This window comes from Rhinatrema bivittatum, chromosome 6 (genome assembly GCF_901001135.1).
Source record: "Rhinatrema bivittatum chromosome 6, aRhiBiv1.1, whole genome shotgun sequence".
In the NCBI taxonomy this organism is placed as follows: Eukaryota; Metazoa; Chordata; class Amphibia; order Gymnophiona; family Rhinatrematidae; genus Rhinatrema; species Rhinatrema bivittatum.
Genome location: NC_042620.1, coordinates 344,317,960 through 344,337,610, shown reverse-complemented (window position 1 = coordinate 344,337,610; position 19,651 = coordinate 344,317,960). Strand labels below are relative to the sequence as shown.

The 19,651-nt window shown below is 42.7% G+C and overlaps 1 protein-coding gene across 4 annotated transcripts in view; it reads right to left on the bottom strand.

The window, feature by feature from the left end:
• Positions 1-19,651, bottom strand: part of MCF2 (MCF.2 cell line derived transforming sequence) — a 169,690-nt gene that overhangs the window by 123,207 nt on the left and 26,832 nt on the right. For all 4 annotated transcript variants that reach the window (XM_029607776.1, XM_029607775.1, XM_029607773.1 and 1 more), the window contains 2 exons: positions 8,638-8,757; positions 6,791-6,907 (listed from right to left, as the gene is read on the bottom strand). In XM_029607776.1, the coding sequence (XP_029463636.1) occupies positions 6,791-6,907; positions 8,638-8,757 (237 nt within the window). The remainder of the gene's footprint in view (positions 1-6,790; positions 6,908-8,637; positions 8,758-19,651) is intronic.

The following is a 19,651-nucleotide window of genomic DNA, read 5'->3' as shown; positions in this document are numbered from 1 at the left end:
AGGAAAAAAAAAATATGTGCATTTGCAACGGGCCCGGCCATGCACAGAAACCCCGGTACCCGCAGAAGTGACGACCGAGGGAAAAGGGACGGCATGAGACAGCGCCATTAGCTGCTGTCCCGGGGAAGCGTGCGCTGGCAATTGGCCGGCGCTCGCAGATTACTTCTTTTCCAGAGGAGAGGGAAAGAGGAAGGAAGGATAGAGTTAGGTGTAGGAAAGTTCCCTCCTACCCTTAACTGGAGCGGACTGGGAGAGGCCCGACTGTGTCACCGCATGTTGCTTTGTAAAATTCCCCCCTGCACGTGCGAGTCGTGTGCGGATTTTAAAATATGGCACACGTGCGCGTGGCCATCGGATTTGATAACATGCAAACCCCGGCGCGCACATGTTATAAACTCAGCGTGTCCATGTGCGCGTGCCGGGAACCAAGCACACATGGACGTGCGAGCGCTCCTTTTAAAATCAACCTGATATTGAGTAGGCAATTTTGTGCCACTTCTGCCAGTAAACCAGTGTTTTACACACAGAAAAATGGTCTTTTACAAAATTGCCACTTGATATTCGGATGTTTCCTTCGGTAAATTTAAGTGAGTTCTGCCACTTTACACATACATTTTCCTGGACTGATTGGAGGTGTTCCCAGATATGGAGTTACACATTTATTTTGGCATTTTCAAATGTATGTACACACATTTTCCCTATATTTCTGTGCGTTAGATGGTGTCGTCGTGTGTGGGTTAATTTTCAAAGCGTATACATAACTCCATTTTGAAAATCAGTGTAACCCGTCCATTTTTGCCACCAAGTTCAGGAAGACTGATAGAAAATTGCCCCTTCAATGTGCATAAAGATAAATAAATACTTAAATAACTAGAGGTGCGCATGCAAAACGTTTTGTTTCATATCTTTTTTTTTTCATTTTGGGTTTTTGACTTTTATAATTTTGTTTCATGTCATTTTCAGATTTGAGCAAATGCCTGTGGGTAAATGTATAGGGGATGTCCCGTTTGCATGCAAGTTTACTTGGACTGAGTGGTGGCATTCCTGGGGCAAAGTTGGGGAAGGATTTGCACTCTCGTGCTTAGTTCTGAAAATTCATATGCACACACATTTTTGAGGGAAATGTCCGAGGATATTTGTGCAGGTAGATTTGGTAAGATCGTTTCCAGAGTGGACTTAGGTGACTTTTTGCTGACATTCCTATGGAAGCGGTGTGAACATTACTCCTTCAGTGTGCACGAAAGCCACTTAATGTGCACGAAATGGTTTTAGTGTATGCCAAAACCCTCAAATGACATGAAATAAACATATTTATGTTTTGTTCGATTGTAAATGACACAAAAAGATATCATGTATGTTGATGTTTTCATGTCATCTTCGAACGACTATATACCCCTAGCCATACCCCTTCCATCATTGGCATGGTAGAATTGGGCTTCCATGAAGCCTAGGTTAATCTCCTCCACCACAGAGTGGCCACAGGTACAACCTCAACATCAGAGATGTCTTTATCAGCAGTCCAAGAAGGCTGGGAGAACCTAAACAGAGTAACCATGGTTACAAACCTCACTTGGACATAGAAGATTGAGGTCCTCCAACCATTCAAAAGAAGGACTCTGGCACTCACTGGTTAAAGCATCTTATACCTTCTGCCTTTACCTTTCTTCCAGCTTTTAAGCTTCCCAAGTTTTTTAGTCCTTGTTAAATGTAACTTTGCCTTATTCACTTCTCTTGTTAATTACTTTTATTTTATTTATTGCTTCAGTTATACCCTTGTTTTATGTAAACCGATCCGATATGGTTATTACTATGAAGGTCGGTATAAAAAAGTGTTAAATAAATAAATAAATAAATAAATAAATAACTGAGATAAATTACATGGGGGCTGATGCACTGAAGATGCCGCAGGTTTGTGTGCGCCTTTTCCTGCGCAAAGCCCTCTACGGGAAAAAAGCGCGTATGAACGCACTTACAGACCTGTGGTTTTTCCTGCGCCAATGCATGGTAATGGCATGCAAAGGAGGCGATTACCTAATCATAGGCAATGCAGGGAGCTTTGCTAATGCTAGTGCAGGTTTTTTAATGCAGATTTTTTACCGCCACCATCAGGGCACATGTTAAGTGTCAGTGCCAACTCGGGGGGGGGGGGGCGCTAACTCAGTGCCAGAGCAGCCTGAAAAGCATCTAGCTGAGTGCCTATGTCGGCGTCCAAGCAGCCAGCTTAGGTGGGTGCTTTTCTAGGCATCCGAGCGGCCAGCTTAGGTAGGCGCTTTTTTAGGCGTCCGAGCAGCAATATTCGTGACCAGCTGAGTGCCTGTCTCAGCACCCGAGCAGCCAGATATACAGCCAGGAGTGCCTAGCTTAGTGCCCGAGCAGCAAGACTGGTAATTAGCTAGGCACCTTTCTGGGTGCCCGAGTGGCCAGAATTGCGACCAGTTGAGCACCTATCTCTCTGCCATGCAGTGTGAATTATCACATGTAAATATTTGCCATTTTTCTGCAGCACAGAGTTATTCAACGTATTAAAAATACATTCCAGGATCATACTTTCTGAATAGGGAGCTAGTTGTTATGCGCGGGTTTTTGGCGCGGATGCGGCTGCTTATTACAGAGGTACGCGCATTTCTTTGTATGTGCGCAGATTTCTGCGCACAAATCATTTGCATAATTTTTTATTTTTTTTTACAGCCCGCGGAAAAGGCAGCATTAGTGAGCACAAGTGAGTACATTTTAAAACATGCGAAAGGAAATTCCCAGTTTTACCAGTTAGTCCACCAGTTTGCCAGTCTATCTCTAGGTCATCAAGACTCGTCCTGTTTACCCAGACCCCTCACCCTATCATTATTTGGTTATAAAGAGTTTTATTCTGATTTACACCTGATAAATAGAATATGCACAGGTAACAGTCCTAATCGCACTGCGTTCGCAGGAAATAAAATCACAATTTGTGAGTGTAAATGTTGCCCTCTCCCGGAATGGCCCTGGCCAGTTATCACGCACCGGTACTTGCAGGCGTATGTGTGAGGTTTCTAAAATAGCCCTAGCCAAATAAGCGCTACTTGCAGGTGCATCTCTTTTTATTTTTATTGAAAAACTTCCAAAATTCAAACCAAGAAAAATCCTTTGTACAATAACCACAAAAGAGGTACATATTACATATACAATATTTCAATATAATCCAAAAATCTAAAAAAAAAAAAAAACCAAAACCAACAAATCTTCCTCTCTCTATAAAGACCAACATTTTTGGGGGGAAATCAAAAGTAAGAGGAGCAAAAAAGAAACATAAGAAATAACCCTTTATTATACGATAAACAGCATGTAAACTACCACCCCGATAATATACCATGGATAGATAATGGAAGGCTATGGGTTAGATACTGATCTCACCTCCCTAGCAATTAGAAACTCCCTTAGCTGTTCAGGAGCAAAAAAACAAGTATTAGTGTTCAGTTTCACAATACATTTGCAAGGATAACGAATAAATGAAGCACTGAGAGCAAGAACTTCTCAGCGCATTTGAAAGAAACCTTTGTGTCGTTCTTGTGTAACTTTGGCTAAGTCAGGATAAATCCTGACTGTGCACCTAAGAAATTGTTTAAATTTTGAAAATAAGACTTCAGCACAAAACTTAGATCCTGAACATATAAAAAAGAAACAAGCAATGTAGACCTTTCAGACACTTCAAGAATGGAATTTTCCAAATATGTAGACAAATTGGATAAGACTTCCATAGCTTGAGGATGATCTGGTTGATTGACACTCAATTTGTAAGGAAGAAAAAACACTATAAAGGTTAGAAATTTTTTTGACTGGAATTTTCAGATTTCAATAAAATACTTCCTAAGCGTAAAATGGGGTAAGTCACCCACGACTTTAGGAAAATTGGTGAATCTCAAATTCAAATGCCTGAATTGATTCTCTATAACTTCCAACCTCCTAGATAGAGAAAAGCGCTCCAGACAATCATTGCATTAACTGCTTGAATCTCCTTAACATCCTTCCCCAAAGATTGAATTGTCTCTGAATGTTCCTGAAGGATTCTCTGATGACTTTGAGCAACCGTGTCCAGTCTCTGAGATAAGACCTCTAAACCAGGGGTCCCCAACCACCGGTCCGTGGACTGGGACCGGGCCCTTGGGGTTTTTTTGCCGGTCCGCGGCGCTGCCAAGCACCGGCAGTGTTTCGCGGGCTCCTGGTCTCTCCCGCTGCCGTCGGGCTATCAGCACGTTCAAGCCCAGTGGGAACGGCAGCGGTGCTAGAAGAAGCTGAGCTCCGCGGCTGGTCGTTCCTTCTTCCCGCGCCTGCCCCCCCCCCCCCCGTGACCCGGAACAGGAAGTGATACACGGTGCGCGGGAAGGAGAAAGAGCCCTGCCACATGGAAAAGTAGCAGCGGCGGCTGCAGCATCGGCCCCCGAGTAATCGAAGCAGCCGGTAAACAGGAAAGGAGACAGCAGCATGAGCCTCCCGCGGCCGATGGGATTCTTCTTTCTTGGCCTGCGGGGGCTGGAGGAGGAGGCTGCTGCAGCTACCATTTCTGCTTGGGGGGGGGAGAGGAAGTGAGTGAGAGAAAGAGAGAGAAGCAGCCAGCCAGCCAGCCTGTGTGTGATTGAGAGCCTGTGTATGATTGAAACTGGTCAGAGAGCTGATGTATGTGTATATGTGCGAGACAAGGAAAGTGACTGCTCAGGGAGATGACTGATATGTATGTGAGAGTGTGAGACAGTCAGTGAGGTGACTGATGTGTGTGTGTGTGTGTGTGGGGGGGAATCCTGTGTGTATGTGCATGCATGAGAGAGAGACTGGTTGGTAAGGTGACGGGGTGTGTGAGAGAAAGAGTGGTGTGTGTGAATGTGATTCAGGGAATGAGAAGCCTGTGCACGTGGAGAGTAAGCATGGAAATGAGAGAGACTGGTGTATGTGTAACAGAGAGAAATTGATTATGGGAATGAGAAGCCTGTGCATGTGAAGAGAAGTGAGCATGGGAGTGAGAAACCTGGGTGTGTGTGAGACACTGCATGGGAGGGAGAAGCCTGTATATCTGAAAGAGAACATGGGAGTGGGAAGCCTATGTGTGTGTGTACGCATGAGAGAGATCAGGTGACTGGTGGGTGGGTGTGTGTGTATGTGTGTGTGTGAGAGAGAGAGAAAGAAGGTGATTATGGGAATGAGAAGCCTGTGCATGTGAAGAGTGAGCATGGGAGTGGGAAGCATGTGTGTGTGTGTGTGTGAGAAAGAAAGTGATTATGGGAATGAGAAGCCTGTGCATGTGGGGAGAGCAAGCATGGGAGTGAGAGACTGGTGAGTGTGTGTGTGTGTGTGTGAGACAGTGAAAGTGATTATGAGAGTGAGAAGCCCATATATGTAAGCAGAACACGGGAGTGGGAATCCTGTGTGTGTGTATGGCATGAGAGAAACTGTTCAGGAAGGTGACTGGTGTGTGTGTGCCAAAGACTGTTTGGGAGATGATTGGTGTGTGAGAGACAGAAACTGGTCATGGGGGTATGACTGGTATGGTGTGTGTGTGAGAGACATGGGCACTAAAGGAAGAGGACCATGAGTATAGAGCTTAGCTTCTACTGCTGCTTCTAGTGTGTGCCATGGCCTGCATGGAAGAGGAATAGGAGAGCTGCTGGAGGGGGTAAGTAAAGGTGGCGTTTTAAGTTTATTTTTCTTGATTGACTGCCATTTTAATTATGTGATGTCTGCTTTTTTGAAATATTTTATTGGTGTTTGGAGCATGTTTAATAGTTTTTATGAGTTTTTAATTGTTGGATGTTATTATGTTCATAGCTGTTTTAAAACATTTATTCTGCTTATTAGTATAGTTTTACAATTATTTCTGTGTGGGGATCTATAGCTGCTTGCTCGTTCTGTTTTCCTAATAAGAGGTGTATTGGTTTTTAGGACCTGATTTAATATTTGTAGTGTTGCCTTTTCATAGGGTTGCTCCTGTTTGAGTGTATTCCATAATACAGGTGTAACTGTGTGCGGATTAGTTTATGTGCATTACTACAGATCCTGGGAGTAAGTTAGGTCAGTTCTGTGTCTGTTACTGAGATGAGATATTTTTACTAGCATGTAAGCGTTTGTATCAGTCTTATTTGTTGTGTTTTCTCAAGAGGACATGCATTGGTGAGCAAATAAACACTGGCTGACAGCACCGGTGTTTGTTTTCAAAGCTTTAAAGTGTAAAGTATAAGGATGGGGTGCACGAATGTGCTTAAAGAAGTGTAAGAGAGGCCAACCGCAGAAGTTAGCGCTATTGGAAAATTATGTCTGACAATGGGTGAGGAAGCTAAAACCTCTACGTTTCTGTGTGTTTATTTCAAAATGTTTGATCATTTTAATTTTAATGGTTTTGTGTTCCTGGGTAGTAACGCAATCAATTTGTATATTCAGGCTACATCATTTTAATTTACTTTGGATTGACGTAATAAAGAGGTCAGAGCCCTCAAAAGCTACTCTCAAATGCGCTATTTGTCTAATGAAAAGCTAGATTGTTTATATTGACTTTTTAGGGTTGACAATTGGCTCCAGGTTTTCAGGACAGGCTGATCCAGTTCCTGGTTTTACCCCTTGGCATGCTGAAACTTATTCTGATTTCCCTATTGAAAAGCAAGACTACAAGTACCTGCAGGGGAGTAAAACCAGGACTGGATCAACCTGTCCTGAAAATCTGGAGCCCGTTGGCAACTCTAACTATGCATCTAAGAGGACAAGCATGGCAGTCACACTACATCACCTGGAGTAAGACATTGCTTAAAAGCTGTGCAGTAGAGAAACTTACTGTCCTGAAGATCACCCAGTCACTGTGGCAGTACTCCAGGGTGCCGCCAAACTCTGCTGTTAGCTGCTTCTCATCAATGTATTTCAGCAAATCAGTGACAGAGCTGAGCATAACCACCTATGGGAACAAAACAAGATTTGTTTTTTTCAAACTTTCATAAAATATTGGCTTATCCTTAATCATGCAAATGAGATCCTATGTAATATGCCCATAGACAAAGAACTGGAGAAAACATTCAGAAATGCTTTTTGTAGCCACTTTTCCATGAAACGGTTGGGAACGTTCAACATCCGTAAGAAACATCTTTCACATGGGTTTTCCCATGCAGTAAACTCTGTGGTGGATGGAGGGCTTGAGAATGCAGTCATTTTTAGCATGTGGTGTACAAAACCTGAACCCTACTAGGATTACAAAAATCCCCACACTATGGCTGAATGTGGACCCCTAATATGCTGGATAACCTTTGTGTCTCAACCGGGAGATGGACACATGGGGGAAGGTCTACTTGTTTCCATCTGCCCACACTGATTCATTTTTAACCCAGTTATATGCATCTGAGCAGTTATACATTTTACTCTTTAAGACCTTCTTAAACACAGTGGGCTTTAACCAATAAAGATTTTTTTTTTAATCATATGCACAAAATAGTAAGGTGCGCATTCCAATAATGGTCCAAGGAGTCCCTCATTCATTTATGGAAGAGTGAATCTCTATTGACTCGTTCTTTTTACCAGTGAAAATGCCTGCACAGCACAAAATCCCATCTCATTAGCTTGCATAGCTCCAAGAGCCTTTCCTGATTTTACTCCCATTGCATTTAAGGAACTGAAACTACAAATTCAAGCAATGACAATACAAACCAGCCTTTCACTTTTGCATTATAGCTGCAATTAGCAAACAGATGCAAGGGTTAAAGAATGACGACTTACAGCATCTTCCTTCCAATCCTGCTAGTTTAAGGGTGCACTTATCAAACTGTGCTAATGCACCATGTTAGTAAATAAGCCCCATTAATCTCAAAGGGGGCCTTCTGACAAATAACAAGTTAATGGGAGTTTGCTTCTTAGCCCTATCTGATAAGTAGGCCCCTTCATTTGAAAGTTTGCTCCTCTGATGTGACTAGAGATATCTTGATCATTACAATATGGAAGTGTAAAATACATATTTATATATATATATATATATATATATATATATATATATTGCTGCATAAATATATAATGTAACTTAATTCAATGGGATTTAAGGGGCAAAATAATATTTCATGTACAAAAGGGAAAGGATTTCATTTTTGTTTCATTGTTGAAACAAGATACAATGCTCCTTTTCACATGATCTATAGATAAAACCAGATTATTAAATCAAACATCTCTTGCCCAAAATGTTCATTTTCAGAATATTCCATGAAATGTACGTGTCCATAAGAACACATTATTGTACTAGATTTTAATAGGAGTGTTTCCATGTGAAAAGTATTAAATGGCCAAAGTCACTGGTGCTGCAACATTACATTGAAGGAGGATGTGTGAAAGTATTGATAAAGATGAATTTCACTTTTTTTTGTCATCATCACTTTTCACAATCGAATCTCTGGTGAAAAAGTTGACTTTTTCACAAGAGCAGAAAACTTTACTTTTTGTCAATTTTACTGTAAATGGTTTTTACACATTTTTATTGGTCAAATAGAAAACTCCAGGTTGAAACTGGGCTATTCTTGTGCAGATCTTGTTTTCGCTCAGCAATCCAGGGGTAGGGAGAGCCCTACTGATCTTCCAAACGTATAACACTGTGTTACAACATAACGCAATGACAACAGAGACATAAGGGCCTACTTAATACCCTCCTACCGGTAATTTGAGTATGAAATCCTCTTGACTGAACCGAAATCCGATATCAGTGAAGGTGCGCTGGAAAAACCCTGTAGGCCGAAGCACTAATACCAAGTGCAGGTTTCCAGGGAAAGAGTTCTGGAAAAATAAAAACAGATTTGATTGAAATCTATTTACATTGCCAAAGATATAATTCAGCAAGTTTTAAACTCCACAAAAGGAGCATAAAAAATAATCATGGAATTGCAGTAACAGTGGCAGCGCCTGTGAGGTCTACGCTCCTGGTTGAGATGGAAAGGAAGGAACTGGTAAGAGTAATGTCACCAGTGCTTCCGTTATAGATACCAGACATCCTCATTCTGGCTTTCAGGTGGTTTTTGAAATTTTAAGTCAGATAACTGAATTTTAAACATGGAAGAGGTGCCTTGGTTCACCAGTGATCTCGGTATTGCAAAAAGAAAGATAAGAATACTTGAGCGCAAGTGGAGAAAGGCTGCCACTGACAAGAATTTAGGTTTATAATCAGGAATTATTATAAGAAATCAATCACTACAGCCAGAAAATCATACCTTACTATAAAAAAAACCCAACCTAATACTCTCAATCGTTGGCATCAGCTATTTACTATTGCAAACAAAATTCTACAACCTAATCACTGTCAAGCCACTGCTTTAATCTCCCTCCAAGTCTTTGCACATCATCTTAAAAATGAAGCTTGAATCTTGCCTTACTAAAAGAAGATTTCATTGAACCTTTGACCAAGCTGATTCATTTATCTCTTTCTGAAGGATTTGTTCCTCAAGTTTTAAAACAGTCTGCTGTTCGCCCCTACAGATAAACCAGCCAGCCTTAGACCAGTTTCAAATTGACTTGTTTATGCACCCGAATGATTTTCTGCAGTTTGAGAAACTTTTACAACACCGCAGCACTGAAAGTCAGTAAAGGATTTTCTTATGTGCACTATGGCTACAGGCAGAGCTATCATCGCAATTTATTTAGATATCACGTCTGCTTTTGCTTCAGATTAAAAGAATTTAATATTGGTGGTTCCGTATTACAGTTTATGTCAACAAGAAGTTAAAGTTAGAACTTCATGCTCTGCCTGGTTCTCCTTAGAGACCAACATTCCTCAAGGTTCAGTGTTATCTTCAGCCAATATGTAGTCTCTTAGATTCATTGAATGTTAATTTTAGATGTTACCCAGATGACATTCAAATGTATTTCCCTGGCTCGGAAAATTCTGAAAATTTCTACAATGGTATGTTACATTTATATGTGCAACGCCTTTGAAAATTACCAACTCAGTCTTGGGAGTTATAAGACGGGAACGTGTAACTCTGATATTAAGGAAACTACATTGGCTACCAGCTATTCAACATATTACATTTAAAATTGTCATGCAAGTTTATAAATCTATCCACAAAGGAGCTCCAAGGCACTTGTCCAACATCTTTATAAAATATTAACCTGTAAAGTCTGCAGTTATCAACTCCTGCATGTGCCTAGGGTTATACAAGCACAACTACAAGAGACTCATAAGTGGGCATTGTCAATCCTTAGTCCCACACTTTGGAATATAATAATAGATGACCTTACATCAATACAAGATGTCAAATTATTCAGGAAAAAAGCTCATGAATTCTTTATTCTATGAAGCTTTTAAATAATTTTATAATTGATAGCTTGTGTTATTTGCAATATTGTATTTTATATAATTTAGTGTAATCTGCTTAGAATGACATAGTTAAATAGGCAGAATACAAGTATTTTAAATAAATAAATAAATAGTAAATAATACTCAACAATCATCCGTGACATAGTTCTAGGGATACTTAAGCCATATTTATTAAGAACATGCCATACTGGGTCAGACCAAGGGCCCATCAAGCCCAGCATTCTGTTTCCAACAGTGGCCAATCCAGGCCATAAGAACCTGGCAAATACCCCAAAACTAAGTCTATTCCATGTAACCATTGCTAATGGCAGTGGCTATTTTCTAAGTCAACTTAATTAATAGAAGGTAATGGACTTCTCCTCCAAGAACTTATCCAATCCTTTTTTAAACCCAGCTACACTAACTGCGTCACACTAGTATACTGAAGAAAAATAAGTTGTTAAACCACTTACATTACAAACTTTGGAATGATACTAGGACTGCGTTCTTGCCATGCCATGGAAGTTACGGCAGACATTGGTACAAAAATATTTTGCGGTCCCTCAGGGAAGGTACAGAGACAGTAAACAGCCTAAGGGAACAAGCTCTTTAAAATTTTTAAAATGTCTAAAATGTCAACAAATTGGATTTGTAGGTAGTCGTAGAGGACAAAACTATTTCAGGAAATGGGTCTTAAAACTTTGGGTACCTGCGCAAAATAGAGAAGTGTGCATAGAATCCAGTCACAATAAATAGGAAGGAAATCCAATGCAGAACCAGGCAAAAATCACATGCGGAGCAAGTTTCAAAACCGCGTGGGTACATGAAATGTCTGCTGTTCCCTGTGCACTTTACCCCAGTTCTCAAAAGTAGAGTATATGTGTGTGTGTACACTTTCCCTATGAAAACAACCCAAGGAAAAAGAATCTGCAGAGACTTGCAACTCATTTTTCTTCAGATCTTTTCTATCCAAAACAGTACAACATAGAGCCCAACATTCAAACCTATCCATGGCACAGATTTGTGTACCTGTGGATATGCAGAGATTGATGCTAGCATTTTATAAACTGTGTGGTGGAAGCTGTACATTTTATAAAATACCTCATATTTCTGCTCTGAAAGCACAAACATATGTTTTCAAGAAAACGCACATGGATCCATATTCAGTGGACAAGCTATCCAGCTACAGTTAGCTGGATAACGTGTCCCATATATTTAGCTGGATAAACGTCCCACTGACTAGAACAAAGTCAATATTAAAGCTTAGATGGATAAATTACAAGGTACTCATCTAAATGGCAAGTTATCCATCTAACTCTATGTTATCCAAGTTATCTAACTCCAAGTTATCTATTTAACTCCAAATTATCCATCTAACTCCAAGTTATTAATTTAAATATATATATTTTTTAATATTGACCTCAATCAACCTAAAATTATCCAGCTACATATAGCCGGACATCAAAAACCTAACCGGCTATGTCTGAATATAGCTGGTTCAGGTTTTGTTATCTGGCCTTGTGTGGTTGGATAACACGCTACTCAACTGGATATCTTTAAAAGATATCCGGCTAAGAGCACCGCCATTGACCTACAAACCAGAAGGCGGCCCAAAGCATGATAGCTGATTCTTGCAAGACCATCTCCGACCATCACCTCCCTTCTCCCCAAACCTTTATAAAACTTGAGGAAATCCCCAGCATTGTATGCCAAGCCCCAATCTCCGGTTTCCAATTGTTAATTACTCCATTCGGATGCCTCCCCCCTCCCCCCAATGAAGAATTATGATGCCTGCCCCCCTCCCCCCGACCCTCCCCATCCCTTCCAATACCTTTTTATCTGTACCGGGAGCGAGGGACCCGCTGCCCCACTCTGACAGCCCGGGGATGTGACCATTTTATAACTTCCGCGCGTACATGCACGCAATTTATAAAATAGCCTGGCAGTGCGCATGTGTGTGCAATTTTAAGTGGATACACGCCTAGGCGTGCAAATGCTGCTGCTACCTTGTAAGTAGTGAGGATTTTAAAAGGCACACGCGTAGATGCCATTACCAGATTTACTAATTTGTACACAGTTCGCCAAGTTAAGGAACAGGACTTCCAAACTCCCCTAGTTTACTAGCCTCCTTTCTCCCCTGTTAGCTCCAACCCTTAAAACCCTGCACGTCATCCATAGCAGGAGTAAAGTTACGTGGTAGGGGACCCAAGCGCTCATGCCCTGCCTAGACCACAGCCATATCCTATCCCCTTTTATGAACTTTTCACTTGTTCGCGTGGCAGCAGGTACGCGTATATCCAGGCAGCTTTTAAAATCTGCTCAGCACACACCAGCCTGACATATTCGTGCATCCCCTAATTGATGAGCATTTGGGGCTTTTAAAATTCACACTTTTCTTCCACTTCATAGCTACATGGAAAAAAAAAGCTGAGTGATTCTATGTCTAGTAAGTCTAGGCTATACACAACTGGGTTTTAAAACTATTCACAAGTTCCTATGCTGGACCCCGGTGCTATGCTAATTTCAAATTCTGAATTCATTCAATGTCTCTGTTCATTTAGATTTATTGGGAAAAGATGGAATATCAAATGTTTGTGAGCACGGTCAACAATCGCCTCTCAGAAAAAAAGATGGAGTTCAAGTATTTCAGGATTATATTAAAAATAGACTTTCTTGACTAAATACCTACAAGTACTTGAATGTAATCTGCTTTGAAGTGCTGAAAAGCAGAATATTAATCAATTAAATAAATAAATAAAATGTAAGTTTTAAACATTGAAAGAACATTATTCATGCATAACAAAGAGACTGGTAGCACCTTATAGACCAACATATGTAAGGAGGCACAAGCTTTGGAGGACAGGAGTCAACTTTCTCAGATGCATCGGACAAAGAGGTCTCTGGACCTTGAAATTTTATGCCTCAAAAAAACTGGTTAGTCGATAATTGGGGTGTCCAACTCTGGTCCCTGAAGGGACACACTAGTCAGGTTTTCAGAATAACCCTAATGAATATGCATGAGATAGATTTGCATTCAGCTGAGGCAGTGTGCATGCAGATTCATCTGATGCATATCCATTAGGGTTATCCTGAAAATCTGACTGGTAAGTGGCCCTCTCTGATTGAAGTTGGACCCCTGGTACCATTTTTGCTATGACAGACTAACTTGGCTTTCCATCTGGAAGCAGTAGGTATACTTGATCTTCAAGAGAAAAGGGGATATGCAGAATTATAATAATTACAGAGGAATAACACTGATAAATCACACGATGAATCTGTTGGAGAGGATTATAGAGAAGAGGATAAAGAACATAGGAAGTGCCGTGTTAGGTCAGACCAAAGGTCTATCGAGTCCAGCAATCCTGTCTAACAGTGGTCATTCTGAACCACTTGAACATACCCAGCAGATCCCAGAAGGAGGCGGCTGATTGAAGAAATGCTTTCTTAAACTTGCTTTAAATCTGCTACCAGTTTGTTTCATGGAATGTCATCTAGTCCTAGTACTATTTGAAAGGATAAACAACCATTTTCTATTAACTTGTTCCACAACACTCACACCACACACCACACCACCTCTGTCCCCTTCAGTCTTCATTCTGTTTTGTTTTATAAGGAAGCCATTCCATAATCTCTATCAGCTTTGTTGTCCTTCTCTGTATTTTGTCTATTTCCAGTCTTTTTTTGAGATGAGGTGACCAGAATTACAAACAATACTCAAAGTGTCATCACATGATGGATCCATAGAGCCATTATGATATCTGCAGTTTTGCTTTCTATTCCTTTTCAAATAATTCACAATATTCTATTTGCTTTTAAACTGCTGCTTCACTTTTAGCTGAAGACTTCAATATATCATCCACAATGGCATTGTGTACATGTGGTTAGAATTGTTTTTCTCTATGTGCACTGCTTTGTACTTGTTCAATTTAAATTTCAATTGTCATTTAGATGCCCAGGTCCTGAGTATTGCCAGGAAAAAAAACTAGAAATCCAGTCTGAGCATATGACAGTGCACCCAGAGGCCCGATATTGCAGTGCAAGAAAAAGTGGGGTATAACAGAGATTTACAGAGATATACAGCTGGTGATAACATGTACCAGAATAGCAAGTTATTGTAATGTTTTGGCCGACCGTGGGCCAAATGCAGCCAAAACGCCAACTTACTATGCCTCGGACCTCTTTAGGCATGCACGAGAATGGCGCAACACCTCTTAAAGGCCATGTGGTGGGAAACCTGTCAGCCAGCGCTCACTGATGATGAAATCAACCCTGTTATTTAAACTCTGGTACTACAACAAGCAGATGCCTCAGTAACAGGTCATCCTGCCTTGCAATGCATGGTGTTTTCTGTCTCTGTGCATTACCTTGCCTTGTCTTGCCTAGCTGTTACCTTGCTTTGCCCTGCTTGCGTCTTGGTCCCTAGTGCCTTGTCTTTATCTTGTCCGTCTCTGCTGATTCCTGGTTCTGACCCTTGCTATTGACATTGACTACTCTTCTGAACTGCCATCTGCCTGATCCCAGCTTGGACTGTAACCCACCTGCCTGCTGCCTGCCCCAACCTTGGCTTGGACCCAGATATCGTTTGCTTGCCGCCTGCTCTGATACCAGCTTGGATCTCGACCTGCCTGTCTCAACCTTGGCCTGGACCCAGATATTTATTCACTGCCTTCCCTGACCTCTGCCCAAGACTCGACTATGTCAGACTGCTCCTTATGACTCTCGCCTAAGTCTTGCCAGCCCCTAGACCCAAAGGGCTCAACCTGTGGGGAACAGGGCTGATATGGATGAGGCCCTTGATCCAGTCCTTGAAAGAACAACCAGCTGTCAACATGGGCCTAAGTAGGTTTGCTTGTTAGGCTACTTCAACCATACCATAGCCTAAGGGCTCACATCCGTGACAGATACAGATAAGAAGCTGTTGTGGAATAACAGAAAACTTTCCAGTTAAAGTGGAAAGTTTAACAGCCCTGAATTCTTTCCTCTTAATATTAATACAGGACACACTGCTGCAGGATGTTCAGAAGGAAAGCCCCCAGCTGTACATGCTATTTGCCAATGACATTGTGCACTAAGTGCAAAGATCAGGAAAGAAGTAAAGACAGTCCTGGAAAGATGGGTACAATACATAGGACTGAAGATCAATAGAATGAAGACAAAAATACATGGTGACAAAATTCAAGTAAATGAAAGTGATGAGATAGAATTGGAGAGAAGAAATTGAAAAGTTGAGGAGCAACAATTAAGAGCAACAAGAAATGCAAGCAGAATCGCTGCTGGACAGATTAGAGGTCAAATGGCTAAAATAGAGTGAGTATCATTAACAGGGATAAGGGAATCTCAGCCTGGTTAAAAGGAAGTGTGTACAAGATAATAAGACCAATATCATTCTATAAGAGAGTGTGTTGGAAAATGAGAAATGAAGAAAAAGAAATGGATATAGCAGAGAAGGACACTACCCTGTATACTTGGCAAAATGATCAGCATCAAAAGTAAAGAAAAAGGCTGAAGGTGATTGAAATCCCAGAGAAGAGTGAATGAAGACTGTATGGTTTGGATGTCTAGAAGGAAGAGATAAAACATGTCAGCAGGAGGTCACAGAAATTCAGGTGGAAGGAAAAAGACTCAGGGAAAGACCAAAAAAATATATGAATCTACACAGTTCATTAGGTTATCAAGGCCTTCCTGTGGCCAGGTCTGGTCGAGGGCATCGATCCCTTGGGATTGTGGATCTCGTCTGCGACTGAAGAAGTTGGGAACTCGAGCGTTGGACCAGGTTGCCTGGAGATCCATGGCTGGGGCTCCCCAGTGGTTTACTATCAACTGGAAAGCTATGGTCGACATCATCCATTCCCCAGAGTCTAGACTTTCTCTGCTGAGGTAGTCCGCAGTGTCGTTGTCTTTTCCCACAATGTGGGCGGCTGAGATCTCTGGTAGGTTTGCTTCCGCCCATGCCATTAAGGGATCTATTTCCAGGGACACCTGTTGGCTTCTGGTTCCTCCCTGGTGGTTGATATAGGCAACTGTTGTGGCATTGTCCGACATGACTGACAGATTTGCCCCGGAGCCTGTGACTGAACCATAGGCAGGCTAGTCTGACCACCCCGGTTTCCAGTCGGTTGATGTTTCACCCTGACTCTTCCTTGTCCCATTGCCCTTGGGCCATCGTTCCTGGCAGTGGGTTCCCCACCCTTGTAGGCTCACATCCGTGGTGAGCAAAATCCAGGTCATTGGGGATAGCCTTACTCCCTTGCTTAGATGGTCTTCTTGAAGCCACCATTGGAGAGCTGGTGGCGAACGGAGTAGACTTGGAACATCAGGTTCCATCGTGACAGTGGGGAACGCTGTAGCAGTTGCATGTGAGCTCTTGCCCATGGGACCACTTCCAGGGTTGATGTCATGAGGCTGAGGACTTGGAGGTAGTCCCATACATTGGGGCGAAGACTTCCTAGCAGATTTCGCAATTGGTTCATCAGTTTTCTTCTCCTTGTAAGAGGAAGGACGACCTTGTCTTGTTTGGTGTTGAACTGGACTCCCAGGTATTCTAGAGATTGGGAGGGCTGCAGACAGTTCTTGTTTGTGTTGACGATCCACCCGAGGTTCTCCAGTAAAGCCTTGACTCTGGTGGTCGCCTGATGACTTTCCTCTGGAGATTTTGCCCTGATCAGCCATTCCTTCTTTCCTCAGTGTCACCGCTACTACAACCATGATTTTGGTGAACGTCCTGGGGGCTGTGGCTAGCCCGAAGGGTAGTGCCCGGAACTGGTAGTTGTGGCCCAGGATCGTGAAGTATAGGAAGCGCTGATGTGCGTGATGGACCGGGATGTGCAGGTAGGCTTCTGACAGGTCTAGGGATGTAAGGAATTCTCCCGGCTGTATTGCCCTTATGACCGAGCGAAGGGTTTCCATGTGGAAGTGTGGTACCCTCAGGTAGTGGTTGACCGACAAGGTCCAGTATGGGTCGGAACATTCCTGCTTTCTTGGGGACAATAAAATAGATGGAACAGTGCCCAGTATTTTGTTGTTTCATGGGCACTGGCGTTATGGCCTTTAGAGCAAGCAATTTGGACAGCGTGATTCCCACTGCCATCCTCTTGGAGGGTGTGAGGCAAGAAGATTTCACAAACTTGTCCGGAGAGATGTTGTGGAAGTCCAGATAGTATCCCTCTCGAATGATGGTTAGGACCCACTTGTCCGATGTTATTTCGACCCATCTTTGGTAGAATAGGGCAAGCCTGCCCCCTATGGCTTCTTCCTGTGGATGGGTTGGCTGATTCTCATTGTGGGGTACAGCTGGGGCCTGGGCCAGAGCCGGCTCTCCTCTTGTTGTTTTTGTTCCGAAAGGACTGGCCCCTGCCTGCGGGGCAAGGTGCTTGATATGTACTCTTGTAGGGTCTAAAACGCGGCGATTCTCTGAGGGTCGTGCTGGGGATAGAGAAGTCCGGGGTGCTATCGGTGGATCTGGATTCTTGTACTGACCGGGGAGGGCCTTGTCCAGGTTCTCCCAGGGCCTCCTCGCACTGTAGACACAGGACCGTGGCCTCCTCGTGCTGCACAGCTCTTATGTGGCAGGCAGGGCAGAGGGCTTGTGCCTTGGTCGGTGGCGCCATGGTTTTGTGTGCATAAGTCATTGAAACCTCGGTCTGTGCGTTTAATGTGCACGCTGGGAGGCTTAGTTATGCGCTTCGGGTGCGCCAAAGATGTGCGTGTAGGCCAAGATGTGCGCTCACTGAGCTGTGCGCACAATTGATTGTGCGCATAGTTGTGCGCGCAAGTAATTTGTGCACCCGGTTCGTCTCTGTTCACACGGTGATCAAGGGGAAATGACATCGGCGACCACGCAAACAAGATGGCAACCACCCCAGAGGGTCTCCACTTGGGAGGGCCCTCGAATCCGATCGGGGTCTAGTCCGGACTGGGCTGATCAACCCGATTGTACAGATGCCGGCTTGCGATCTGTGCGGCTATCCAAGCCTCGAAGACCGGGGACTTAGAGAAAGTTTTCTACCTTGCCTTGTCTTGGCATTTCCTGGTCTCATTCCGGGCAGTCTCCGGCTGCATGGGGAGAGGGAAAAGTACCTTCACCACCGCACTCGGTATTGCACCCACTGCCTCTCAGCCGCTCCCGTTGCCGGGGGCTACGTCCACACCAGGAACCGGCTACTAGACCAAGGCCTACCTCTGAGGGATCTTGGAAATCACCTCAGGAATTCTCAGCTGGGGGAGGGACCCTTAGGTATTACCGCAGGAGAGCGGGGCTCGTCTGGAGAGGTAAGATTTCTTCTTTGGAATTTTTCTTTCTTCTTTGGTTTGAATACTCTAACGCTGTGCAAGTGTGTATCGAGTCCAAAACTGCTATGGAGATGGAAAATACTGAAGAGCAGAGCTTCCTGCACGGGTATACATACTGGGGCTGATGTCAGATTGAAATCTGACTCCACCTCCAACTGCTATCAGGAGCACACTATACCCATTGATCCAGAGTCCACCTGCTATACTCTAAGAAAAGAAATATTATATGGGGATGATTCAGTCAGCTAATAACAATCCTAGAGTCCTTTTATGATAGACAAGTCATCAGTTTGTGAGAAGAAAGTAACATCTGCAGTTTATGAGTATCTATCAGAATGTGAAAGCCTTGCCATCTACTTTTATGCTGCAAAAAGAATTGAGGAAGGAAGTATTAGGCGAGAATGGTAGGGATGTTAGCCTATTGGACAGCTATATCTTATGTTTGATGGAAAAGAGGATAGTGTTTATTGTATTGTAAACCAAGTGACTGATGACATAGGTCAGTTATTGGGTTTTGAAAAAATCTTTATTTTGGAATTGAAAACGATCATGATAAACCTGGCAACTGTGCTACTTGACTTTTGTCCAGCTTGGTTATTGAAAGATGTGCCGGAGAGGGTATTGAAGTGGTTACTATCCTTTGTGAATGGATCTCTGGTAAAAGGATATCTTCCACCATAGGTTACAAAGGCTGACATTTTACCTAGTTTGAAATGTGGTAACCTAGATCCTAGGCTATGTTGTAATTATAGACTGGTTTCTAATATTCCTTATGTAGCTCAGATTGTGGAAAGGGTGGTCACTATTCAAGTGACTGATCTTATTGATAGCTTCCCTTGATATAGCTCAGGAAGGATTTAGACGAGGATGAAGCACAAGATTCTGCTGATTTGGTGGATGAGGTGTTACCTACATTGGATAAGAACGATACTGTATTATTTTTATTGCTGGACCTCTCAAGTGTCTTTGATTTAGTCAAAGATGACATTCTGTTACAATGGTGTAAAGATGCTGGCTTGGGAGGGATGATCCTAAGATGGCTTTCTAGCTTTTTAAAAGATAAAAAGCAATTTGTGTTTTGAAAAGGGA